The sequence below is a fragment of the Schistocerca americana genome, chromosome 7 (genome assembly GCF_021461395.2).
Source record: "Schistocerca americana isolate TAMUIC-IGC-003095 chromosome 7, iqSchAmer2.1, whole genome shotgun sequence".
NCBI classification, from domain to species: Eukaryota; Metazoa; Arthropoda; class Insecta; order Orthoptera; family Acrididae; genus Schistocerca; species Schistocerca americana.
Genome location: NC_060125.1, coordinates 252,180,661 through 252,193,989, shown reverse-complemented (window position 1 = coordinate 252,193,989; position 13,329 = coordinate 252,180,661). Strand labels below are relative to the sequence as shown.

General features: G+C 37.2%; 1 protein-coding gene across 2 annotated transcripts in view; it reads right to left on the bottom strand.

The window, feature by feature from the left end:
- LOC124622654 (multidrug resistance protein homolog 49-like) overlaps window positions 1-13,329 on the bottom strand; it is a 142,847-nt gene that overhangs the window by 30,493 nt on the left and 99,025 nt on the right. For both annotated transcript variants that reach the window (XM_047148445.1, XM_047148446.1), the window contains exons 12-17: window positions 12,323-12,526; window positions 11,822-12,173; window positions 8,608-8,759; window positions 8,281-8,445; window positions 8,074-8,178; window positions 2,685-2,846 (exon numbers count right to left, since the gene is read on the bottom strand). In XM_047148445.1, coding sequence (XP_047004401.1) covers window positions 2,685-2,846; window positions 8,074-8,178; window positions 8,281-8,445; window positions 8,608-8,759; window positions 11,822-12,173; window positions 12,323-12,526 — 1,140 coding nt within the window. The remainder of the gene's footprint in view (window positions 1-2,684; window positions 2,847-8,073; window positions 8,179-8,280; window positions 8,446-8,607; window positions 8,760-11,821; window positions 12,174-12,322; window positions 12,527-13,329) is intronic.

The window sequence follows — 13,329 nt, the reverse complement described above, 5'->3', positions numbered from 1 at the left end:
AGACAGAATACTGTGAGAAAACAGAAAAGTTCTTACAAGAAAATAATATAACCAAGTTATTCAATGACCCAACACAAAGATACCAAAGAAACCTCCAGATACTCTTAAAAAGCATCACACACAATCTCTCACAAAACCAGGCAAAAAGAATAACACAAAAGAATCTGAGAGCTCTGATCTTAACAAGTCTTCCATTTAATATTCCAGTCAGACTTGTGTTTAATTTCAGAAAGCCCCATCTTACTTGCTAGAGAGACACATGCACACATTCCTACAGAAAACAGGCACATATTCAAACAACAGAAGCCTCAAAAACATATCAGACGTAATAGAAAAAATTAAGAATATCAAGATCCCGCTAACAGCAACACTGGTATCTTTTGACATTACATCCATGTACACGTATATACACATACAGAAGAAACTATAAGCATCATAGGACAATAACTGAAAAGCCAGAAGTTTCCAGACATACAAATAAATGAAATCTCATCCATCTTAAGACTAATTACAGGACAAACTTATTTTACTTTCAACAACAACTTCTATTTGCAACAAGAAGGGCTACCCATGCAGAGAACATGATATACAGACAACATAATGAAACAAGAGAAGCACAAAATAATATACTGGTGCCAATACGCAGATGACATAATCTGTCTCATAGATGACACCCTAAAGCAAGAAACAAGAGCTACATAGTAACTGAAGAAAACAAGAAAATAAATTTCCTGAACCTTACAATAACAAGCAACAACAAACACCATTAATTTTCCATCTACAGAAAATCTACATACTCAAGCACTGTTATCTGCAGCTCATCCAATCACCCGACAGCCCATAAATATGCCAGTTTCACACACATGATCCATAGGATAAACTGAACACCTCTTAAACTTCAAAACTATGCACATGAACTAAATATAATCAAGCAAATTGATGCTGAAAATGTAAACAAACCAGACACCATAAACAAGCTCAACAACAAGATAAAAATGACAGACAATGATAGTTGACACCAACTCAAGTGCACAACCACAGGGTCTGAAAACATACAGACAGCACTGCAGATCACACCACATCAGAAAAAACAAGCAAATGGTACAAACTAACATACAATAACAAAATAGTACACATAATTGGAAATATATTGAAGACGCAAGGGATTCTAGTAGCATCCAGAACAAATAACAGGGTACAATAAAGACAAAGACCTGACAAAATAACTCCAGACAAATTCAGCTGTGCAAGAATATACTAACTCACATGCAACTCCTGCCAATCCCAGTACATAGGACAAACAAGCAGACACTCCCAAATATGGTACACAGAAAATGTGACAGCCCTGAAAATGACAGCACACATTCCACTTTCACAGAACATTAACAAATAAAAACCACCACTCCACAAATACCAGAACTGGTCTACACATCCTGAAACCACCAACAGTTTATACCATAAATTAACGAAAGTGGAAGGCAAAAACGTAATAAATGAAAACACAATCCTACACAATAACCCGCTCTTTACTGCATTACGTGAACTGACACAGAATACAAATAAAACACACACACTCAAATCATTCCCTCATCAAGTCTTAAGTAAAGAACAGCAGTCGACAGAACTCCCACTAAAGCTTTCAAACTCTTCTCGCAACACATGACACTGCCATGGTGATAAGTTATGCTTTTTGTGTTTTTAGAGCAACTAGAAGCTGATCAATCAATGTGAGTACATGACAGATGACATTACAACCCAGTGCCCACTGAAACTGTATTCACAACACTAGTGCAATTCCCAGTAGTATAACAGTGATGTATGTACATCCGCATTTTCATATTTGTCAATAACAGCCACTCATACCATTCCAGATAACATCTTGTGTGCCCAAAAAAATGGCAGCAAACATAGAATTCATGCAGAGAAATGAAATGATTGGTACTGATGACCAGGAATCCCCACCCAGGGAAGTTCTACCACCGAGTTGCAAGTCTTTTCAGTTGATGCAACTGCAGCATGGGCAACTTGTGTGTCGATAATGATGGTGACAACACAACACCGAGTCCCCAAGCAGAGAAAACTTCCAATGCAATCAGGAATCGAACCTGGGCCCACTGCAAAGCAGTCGGAAATACTGACCACTCAGGTAAAGGGGTGGACGTCATGTAGTGACTTAAAAGTAAAATGGTATTATAAAACTATTCACACAATATAGTATCTGGAACTAAATAGTACACATGTAATAAGGTTTTGCGCAATATTTTGTAATGACGCTAATTTTGCACATTTTAGAAAAAAGGAACCACTGATGATAGCAATATTTCACTAAAACTAGTTTGGGGAATATATTAAACAAAGTGTTTTACACTGATGCAGGCCCACAATCCTATAAATGCTGTCTGTTGTTTTGAAGCATCTTGTGTAATCATTGTTGGATTACAATAGCTTTGCAGTTGTGCTTAAATGTATCAACTGAAGTAGGGCAAAGACTATCATTCAGACACTGGTGTTTTTTTGGATTACATATATACTGTGTGTTTTCTTTTTCTTAGAAACATGTTACTCCAAAAATAAACTGATATTAGCAGACTGTGTGCTGTCTCTCAGTAACACTTTCCCCATTTTCCAGCAACCAACCACTAATACTGGCATACATGTGATGTATGTAAAGCTTATACACTTACCCCTTGAACACTAGAAGCATCACCAGATAATCTTGCTGACAATATTCCCACTCTGTTCTTCTCATCATCATACCAAGCAATTTCTTGATTAAGCATGGAATGAAAAGTGTTGATACGAAGGCGGCTTGTAAGTCTCACTCCAGCAATTCCAAACATGTAGTTCTGCAACACATTTTGAAAAGTAGTGTTTGTATATTTGTGAACAATAACAACACTTTTACTTTCATTCTTCAAACTACAGCAGGGGATATTCTGAAAGTTTTGCAAATGACCTGCTTATAATTCATAGAAATAGACATCATCTGGAATTACATTCAAGAAAGACATAGAATGTCAGCATCCAATTTAGCTTACTTACAAAAGTTTCAACAATATGCTACTATTATAAATGGTGAATAATGTCTTACTTTTATGAAACAGCGTTCAGTCACAGTGAGTCATTGAGAATGTAATCAGAATACTACGTAAATTGCAATGAAATCATCACATGCTATATCATGTTTCTTTCTGTCTGCAGTGTTTAAAGAATTTCTTTCCACTCTAACATACTCTTATAAAATGTAGGATGACAGTATTATATTACCAGTGCACATGCTCAGAGCACTAGATCTCCCTCCCCCTTTTGAAGCATTAAATTATTTCTTATGAAGTTAGTGAGAATATGAATACAGCTGAGAAAAGGGAGAAAGGCATCTGGAGGTGTAGTGAGAGGTGGGGGATAGAGAGGTGAGGGTGACATGACATGATTATTACACCTGAGGGTGAACACTTTACTCTAAAAATATAGAATTTTGCAAGACTCTGTCCTTGATATAGCCCCAGAAAAAAAAAGTCAGGGGGCGTAATGCCTGGAGAGGGGAGTAATGTCCGGATCAGTGGACTGGAAGGAACGGTCCAACACCCTGGCCCACCCGGCTCTCCAGACATTATGCCCATTGACTTTTTTTCTGAGGCTATATCAAGAACAGAGTCTTCATCACACCAGTTGGTGACATTGATGAACTGAAGGCTAGGATACAAGCTGCTGTGGCTACTGTGACAGAACACATGTTACGAAACACCTGGCGAAAACTGGAATACTGCCTTGACATTCTTTGAGCTACCAAGGGAGCACACATTGAGGTTTACTAACGTAAATGGTCTAAAAAAAAACTAGTAACACTAACCTATGTAACAGCATCAAATGTAACTTATTATGTCAAATGGTTATTCTATTACCAATTTGTATAATCAGGGCAAGACTTTGTGCTGACCCTGTATATTGCAATAATTAAATTCTTCTGCTTACACAATAATACCAATTAGTCAACAGCTTTTGAATGAAACATAGCATATTCTGTTTGCTAGTCCTAAAATATGTGCAATAGATCTGTTAAATGCTAGGATGTAAAAACGTTTTGTTAAAGATATTCATCCCTCAAAAATGCTTCTACCATCCTGATAAATGACTGTTTCTGGGTAAATGATCTTGGACATACAGTGGAATTATTGTGTCAAATTAGCAGAGTTATGTGAGCATAAGATTTTATCACGTTCTCTGTATATATGTCTGAGCTTGTTGTTCAATTTCAGCAGTGTAAAAGTGTAAAATATCATGAAGCAGTAATATAGCAATAAAACAAGTATTACAAAATCAAAAAATTGCCTTTAGTACAGTATCTCATTCACAAAAGATAACCACAGCATTATTGTGTCATACATGACATAATTAACACTTTGGCAACCAAGCCCGAGCATAGGTGGGGACACAGAACTGCTTCGAAATGACCACACCTGAGTATAGGCCGGGTGGCTGTTGCATGCTGCTCACAGCGTATTAGCCGTCTGGAAGCAGGCAGGCTACTGTGGTAGTGTGCATGGAACACCTGCTTATATGTCCCTTGACTGCTGCTCCCCTCTGTGTTCTGGTTTTAAAACTACATCAGAAGAAACAGCAAGACACACATAGCAGTTTCCGAGACACGCTGGTGCCATTGTGCATTGGTGTAGCCATGAGTTTCAAACGTTCTCATTACTGTTTGCCAGTTCTTGTTAATTTTTCTCTCAAATATGCCTCGTTTTCTGAGTGAGAAAGAAATTTTAGAAGCCTTAGAAGAATTTGACGATTCTGGTTCTGAGTGGGAAATGTCTGAATACGAAGAGAATGAAGAGGAGTCAGATACAGCTAAGGAGATGTCTAGTGCAGTTTTTCTTCAGTATTATTATTATGACTTATATTGCTTGAGTTGCTTCAGTTAGCAGAAAATTTATTCCTGTTCATCTCGTCTATCTTGCAGAGGAATCTGATGAGCCTGCATCTGTGCAGCCAGTGTTTACTGAACAAAGAACATCCTCTGCAACACAGGGGTCAGCTGCAACACAGCTGTCTGGACCTCCAACAAAGAGGCAACGAATTTCACAGAAAGAACCCATTGATGCCGAATTAAGCTGGAAATTTGCTGACAATCAGCCTACTGTACCACAATTTGTAGAGAAAAGTGGAGTAATGGCAGCTGTTCATGAGAATTCCACTCCTCTTGATGCGTTTTCGATCTTTTTCCCTGTTTCCATAATGAAATACATAAAATACGAAACAAACAGATATGCAAAGTCTGTTTATGACAAACTCAAAGCAGCTTCCAGGGTAAAGCCTCATAGTTTTTGTAATTCGTGGGTGGGAGTAAAGCTGCACAAAATGTATTTGTTTTTTGGCATATTTGTACACATGCGTCTTGTGAAAAAACCAAAACTGACAGATTACTGGTCTACCAAGAATTTTATTTCAACCCCTTTCCCTGGTTCTGTTATGGCCAGAAACAGATCCAAGGCAATATTATCAAACCTGCATTTGAATGACAATGGAACTTATGTTCCGAAAAGTCAACCTCAGCATGACCCCATGCCCATGGATCATTTGTTATTAGAATCACAAAAATCGTTTTACCCATCAGAAAAACTCACTGTTGATGAAGGCATGTGTGGTTTTCGTGGAGGAGTGCTATTTCAAGTTTACATAAAAAATAAACTTGACAAGTATCGAATTAAGATTTATTATTGTTATTATTATTATTATTTACACATCAAATTCTGTAGGACCAAAGTGAGGAGCAAATCTCCAAGGTCATGGAACATGTCAGTACATGAAATTAGAACATAAAAGTAATAACAGATAAAAATAAATGTTCATGAACCTGAAAAAAGTCAGTCCATAATCAATACAATAAGAATCAGCTTAATTTTTCTAGGAACTCCTCGACAGAGTAGAAGGAGTGACCCATGAGGAAACTCTTCAGTTTCAATTTGAAAGCACATGGATTACTGCTAAGATTTTTGAATTCGAGTGGCAGCTTACTGAAAATGGATGCAGCAGTATACTGCACACCTTTTTGCACAAGAGTTAAGGAAGTCTGATCCAAATGCAGGTTTGATTTCTGCCGAGTATTAAACGAGTGAAAGCTGCTTATTCTTGGGAATAAACTAATATTGGTAACAAGAAATGACAATAAGGAATATACATATTGAGAGGCCAATGTCAAAATACCCAGACTCGTGAACAGAGGTTGACAAGAGGTTCATGAACTCACACCACTTATTGCTCGAACCGCCCATTTATGAGCCATAAATATCCTTTTAGAATGGGAAGAGTTACCCCAAAATATAATACCATATGACATAAGCGAATGAAAATAAGCAAAGTAGACTAATTTTCATGTCGAACGATCACTCACTTCTGATACTGTTCGAATAGTAAAAATGGCAGTATTAAGTCTTTGAACAAGACCCTGAACATGGGCTTTCCACGCCAGCTTACTATCTATCTGAACACCTAGATATTTGTACTGTTCAGTTTCACTAATCATACGCCCATTCTGTGAAAATAAAACGTCAGGTTTTGTTGAATTGTGTGTTAGAAACCGTAAAAATTGAGTGTTACTGTGATTTAACGTTAGTTTATTTTCTACAAGCCATGAAGTGAGGGTATGTACTGCACTATTTGAAACTGAGCCAATGTTGCACACAACATCCTTTACTACCAAGCTAGTGTCATCAGCAAACAGAAATATTTTAGAGTTACCCATAATCATTTATATAAATAAAGAACAGGAGTGGCCCCAACACTGTTCCGCGGCCCCCCCCCCCCCCCCCCCCCAGTTGACTATTTATTATGTGCGATTCCAAAACTGGTTATGTTCTTAGATTGGAGGTATATGCTGGGAAAGGAACACAAGACAACTCCATAATACCATTGTTTGAGAGGTTGCTACCAGATTACCTGTGAAAAGGCCACACTGTTTACATGGACAGATTTTATAGTTCACCAGCAGTATGCGATTTTCTGTGGCAACATAAAATGAAAGCAGTAGGTAAGTGCATGACTAACTGGAAAGAACTACCAAACGAAATTGTTTCCAAAAAACTGAAAAGGTATGAGTCTATGTCAATGAGGAGGAGTCATCTGCTTTGTTGGAAGTGGAAAGATACAAGAGATGTACTATGCCTGTCCACTGTGCACAAAATGGCCAGGTCTGACATGTCTGTTCATACAAAGAAAGGTATCAAAGTAAAATCAAAACCAGATTCCATTCTTGACTATAATCTTTACAAAACAGGGGTCAATAGGAGTGATCAAATGTTTTCTTACATTTAGGAGGAAACAGATGAAGTGGTGGAACCAATTGTTCATCCACATCTTATAATGGCTGCAACTAATGCATTTGCCTTATACCGGGAAACCAGGAATCCTGCTCAAAGAAAGAGCTGCCATTTTTCCACCTTCCTACAGTAAATTGGTGAAGGAATGATTCACAAAGGTACAAATTTGGTACTAGACAATGTTTCTAGTGAAACTCACAGGAACAGACTTCTAGGACTACACTCTGCAGAAAAAATTCCAGCCACTGAGAAGTAGGAGCGTCCAACTAGAGGGTGTAAAGTTTGCTCTGAGAAAACGAAAAAAAATCTAGTGGTAAAGCATGTAGGAAGGAAACCAGCTGGTGGTGTCCAGACTGCAATGAACCACTCTGTATGCTAAAGAGTTTCAAAATCTTCCACACTGAAGCTAATAACCTGTAAATTTACACAAAACTAAAAAACATATTTTTTTTGTGAAACCGAAATTATACATTTTATGTTTGTTTGTTATTAATTTTGTCACCAACCAATATAATTAAAAGAAACCTTAAAGACTGTTCTTTCATAATATGTTTTCTGTTTCAAGGTATCTTAAATAGAAACGTGCCAGTGACATTCCAAAAAATGCTAAAAATGGCTGGTCCACTAGAAAAAGAGTGTGTCTAAGCTGCCTGCCCTCGAAGTGTTAACATTATTCTGTTGTAAACTGGATATTTTTTATCTCTTAAACTGACACTAAGTTTCTTAAGCAATTCCTTATGTTTTACATCAGTCTCACCTGCAAGAAACTGCCAATACCAGCAATAACACCAACACCAAGAAAATAGAGAGCATAAATATTTGTCTGTGCCTTTACGTATTCAGAATCTTCAAGAGACAACACCTAAAACCAAAGAACACATGTACACAAACAAGAAACAATTTTTACAATATGCTTTTATAAAATTAACATGATGTTATGGTTACATCACTTTAATAAACTCACCGCATAAACCTCACCAAAAAGTACTGCAAAAAGTGGAAAACTTGCTCCCACAAGTGCTGATGCAATGGACCCAACAGTGACATAACCCCATTCAGGTTTATTAAGAGCAAGAATGCGACTGATGGGTGCATCATACACTGTACTGTTGTCAACATTTTCCTCTTCCTAGAGAGATACACAATAACAATGGCTTGAGGGAGAACATGAACAATAATCAAATACAGTAGCTTAAAATCTGACAGTAAATGGATATTCAAATCAGTAGTGAAAAGTTGATAATGCATGAGACTCAATGGAGAAAATATTTGTTTTTCTGTAAGTGCTGACCTCTTTCTGAAATGCTGAAACATCATATTGCTTGCCAATACTACTCGCTCTTGAAGACTGCCTTGAGAATTGCCTTGACAGTTGCCGTGAAAAGTTTGATAAGTGTTCTGTTTCCTGTGGCACTATTTCATCTGGTGTGCATCCAACAGAGTCTGCAAGTGAAGAAATCTTTATTAAATACAGTATTACCAAAAGAAAACAGATTATTTTAATGTATATTTTATTACTCTTGAAAAATTGTCATAAAGCTTTAAGCAGTTTTCAAGAAATATATAGTTTCATATCAATTTTTTACTGTAGTCTTGTGTAGTTCATTGGTCTGCCCTTGATTATTATGATTATTATTAATAAGTGTTTGCTACAATAACTACAGTAAATCAATATTCTTAGTGAGTATAAGTAAGGAGGCAAAGAAGATATAAAAGACTTTGGAATAAACAAAGGTTATCTTTCCCATCTCACCCGTCAGTTCATTCAGTATACATTTTTGCATGAGGGTGCCATGTGAGTGCCCATGACAGGCTATGAGTTTGTTTGTGTATCTTTGTAGCCAAACACAAAATTTTATTAAGTGATTCAAAGCATCCCCCTCACCCCAAAAAATCCAATTTTTTTCCATAATATACTGCACAACATCAGCTTCTGAAAATATGAAAAAATACGTATGCACGAGCATGTGCACATGTGAGTGTGTGCACTCACACACAAAATCACACACACACACAAACACACACATGCTCTTGAATTCTATGGAACCTAATATAATAGTTTCCCTTGCCCCATGAAATGAAATGGTTGAATGGCATTGTTGGCCGGGATGTCCTATTCAGGTTCGGCTGCTAAGTGCAAGTCTTATTTCATAGGTGCCACATTGGGCAACTTGCAGTCCATGATGAGGATGAAATGATGAGGAGGACAACACAACATCCAGTCCAAAGTGGAGAAAAATCTTCGACCCAGCTGGGAATCGAACCGCGGCCCAGTGCATAGGAGGCAAGCATGTTACCACCCAGCTAAGCAGGTGCACTCCCTTGCCTCATTATTGTATCCTGTTCCTCTTGCTTAATTCCTCTCCCCTGTAACCCCACATAAGCAGCAACCCATGAGTCAGTGTTTTCACTTCAGGTGTGTTGTAATGTTTGCCCCTTCTGTTTTTTGTAATTCATTAGGGATTTTCGAATTCCATGAGAAAATCAGTTATTGATCTTGTTCCACTAGCTTCAAAAGTTAACTAATTAATATCCATCTTTAGAAGAAAAGTCTATGTAATTTGTAAAGGTAAGCATAGACTTCAGGTCTGACTATTACCATTTTTGTCAGTTCTCCATAAGCACTAACAGTGGTAGTTATTGGTTGGTTTGTAACTTGTGTAGTAAAGCCCAAAGGATTTTAACATGGTGGCTTTGGTATTTATTCATTATTGTCAGAAGCTCTTCCAAAGCTGTTGATACTCCTCTCATTTATTGTATGTACTGTGATAATTTCATGTTTCTCTGCCATTATCATCTTCATCATCACTATCATTTTAAGGGCTTAGTCTGACCATTTTGTCTGCAAAGTGAAAATTTTATTCATAATCTCTTCTTTTGCTTATGTATTCACACTCTTTAATCTGTCTTCACAACTCTTTATCTACACTATCTGGATCAAAATCATTTGGACACCTACTAGAAGACAGTAATATGGGGTGTGTCCACCCTTCATCTTTGTGACAACTTAAACTCTGTTGGTGACACTTTCAATGAGGCATCTGAATATCTGGAGGAAGTCCAGCCTTCCTCAAGAGCTGAAACCAGAGAAGGTAGTGATGTTGGACACAAGAGTCTTGAGTGAAGTGGACATTCTAATTCATCCCAAAGGTTTCCACTGGATTCATACTGGGACAAATGGGACCCATTCATAATATTGGGAGCACACCACACACCATGTACATGTGGAAAAGTTAATGTTGGAATGACCAGACTGTCTGTCAATAGTTGAATCATTGAATGTAAACAGCATTACAGGATTGGACAGATGGAGAAACCAGCTGAGATTGTGCATGCACTATGTGAGACTGACTGGCCTCATAATAAATTTACCGTGAAGAAGAATTAATACAGTCATTTGTTTGAGGGAACCATCAAAATGTACAAGGATAACAACAGTTTTGACGAGAAAGAGGAAAGCCTTGGAGCCTGGGTTGCCCCACTGTAACAACGACCTTTTCCTGACAACAATGACCATTAGCATGACAGGATGGAATGTGAATCATTAACAACACTAGCCACTGTTGTTGACAAAATGTCAGGAAAGTCCCAGTGAGCCTAAGATCCCGAGAAAAGTGCAAAAAGAAAACACATCAGACCAAAAACTATCTATTATTTCAATAATTTTCAAACTACAATAAGAATTTATAGAATGGTACAGACAAAAATATTAGTAGTAAGAGAATACTATAAACTATTGAAACAATTTTATTTGCTCTCTTAGTTCTCTCAGTAGTTCTTCAACAGGACACCACTTCTAGTAATTATAATACATTGCTGCAAAATACAATGAATGCAAATTGATACATTAACTCTACCATTCAGTATTTCCAGTTCAGTAAAATTTAAAATTCACTACATAAACTATAAAGCAATAGGACTACTCAGTGGCATTCAATTAACATGGCTCTACATTAAGTTCATAGCATATAAACAGAACTATATGGTTTCAGTAGAGAAACAAATGCATGAACGATATACTAGAAACTGTGTAATAAAAGGTAATCTACATTATCAATAAAAATCAAACAATGGAAAATATTGAAATGGAATAATACAGTATATCAAAAGATTGATTACTACTCACCATGTAGCGGAGATGCTGAATCACAGATAGACACAACAAAAGACTGTCAAGCTTTCAGCTAAAAAGGCCTTCACCAGAATTAGACAATACATGCTGCAAAGGCCAGACTCTGAACAGAGTTTGCATGGCTGTGCGCGCGTGAGCACACGCACATTCCTGTGTGTGTGTGTGTGTGTGTGTGTGTGTGTGTGTGTGTGTGTGTGTGTGTGTGTGTGAGTGTGTTTTGTCTAATTCTGATGAAAACCTTCTTGGCTCAAAGCTTACGTATTTGTCAGTCTTTTTTGTTATGCCTATATACGAGTCAGCATCTCTGCTATAAGGTGAGTAGTAATCTTTTCTTTTCATATTATTGTGTTGTCTATAAAAGTTGACTCTGTACCTGTATTTGCAGCTTTTGTTGAAGCATGTACAAGTTCAAAATAATGTCCATTTTGTTCCATGAGCTCTGTGTGTGTTCCCTGTTCAACAACACGGCCTGATTCCAAACAAATTATTCTGTCAGCTCCACGCACTGTGGATAACCGGTGAGCCACTACAATTGTGGTACGTCCGTGGCTAGCATGATCCAGTGCTTCTTGCACTTTTGCTTCACTTGCTAAATCAAGGGCTGATGTTGCTTCATCAAGGAGTAACACTCGAGGGTTCCGCACCAGGGCTCGTGCTATTGCAATTCGTTGTTTCTGGCCTCCAGAAAGCTGAGTTCCACGATCACCTACCATCGTATCATAACCCTATCCAAACAATAACAATTAGTATCATGAGAACACTAATGGAAATCAGCATTCTATACAATAAAATACTCATTTCCTTAAAACTAAATATTTATTTCATATGAATAAAATGACAAACAGTTTTGCATAACATAACAGACACCATTTACCTGTGGTAATTTGATGATGAAATCATGTGCATTTGCTTCTTTGGCAGCTTTTTCAATTTCTTCTTGGGTTGCATTTTCTTTGCCATATCTAATGTTCTGTGCAATAGTAGTGGCAAAAAGAACTGGTTCTTGACCAACTACTCCAATTTGATTCCTCAGCCAATTGACATTTAGCTCCTTGACATCGGTTCCATCAAGAAGCACCTTGAGACAATGATATGTGCCATTTGTACTCTATGTTTTAATGTAGATGTTTTATTATAACACAGCATAAGATTAAGCTGTTAAGTCAAACGTGATGTAATGGCAACCATTCACAGACAGAAACATCATAATTAAAACTCCCATGAAACATATAAAATAATAATAATTTTCTGTGAATATTTTAAATATATGTTTGTTGGTAAAAGATGTGCGATTAAAAGGAAAAATTTTTAAAAAGTGAAGAAGTAAGAAATAAAATTGAGTTAGAGTACATGAGGAATTTCTCAGCATGAAAATGCCCCATCTGGTCTAGTGAACTCAAAATTTAATATAATTCCAAAGATACTTCAGTAACTTCTATTGGTAAACAAATCTTGAGGGCATATTCAGGGAAAACCATTAATCAGCCCTAAGAGTCCCCTGCTTTGACCCATCCATGATTATTGTCATATATGTGTAGTGCTCATTTAAAGTGTCCTAAAATATAGATTTAAAAACAGGTCCTACTGTGCTGTCTGTTATTCATTAAGATATAGGTATAGGAAGCACAGTGTTGCCCTGTATGAAAGATATGCTATTGCAGCAATTTGCTGCAAATTGGCATTGAGGAGAAGAGATGATGTAAGGGGTACCACTATTGATAGTGGTATGACATAGTTAATGATACCCCTTACACATCACTGGTTCTCAGGAACATTCAGAGCTGAGCACACCTTTTCCAGCAGGAGGCAGAGTTTTGCTGTTTCATTCAACAATGCCCAAGCATGGTTCAGGCTTCACATGAAGTTGTACAAAAAAAAAAA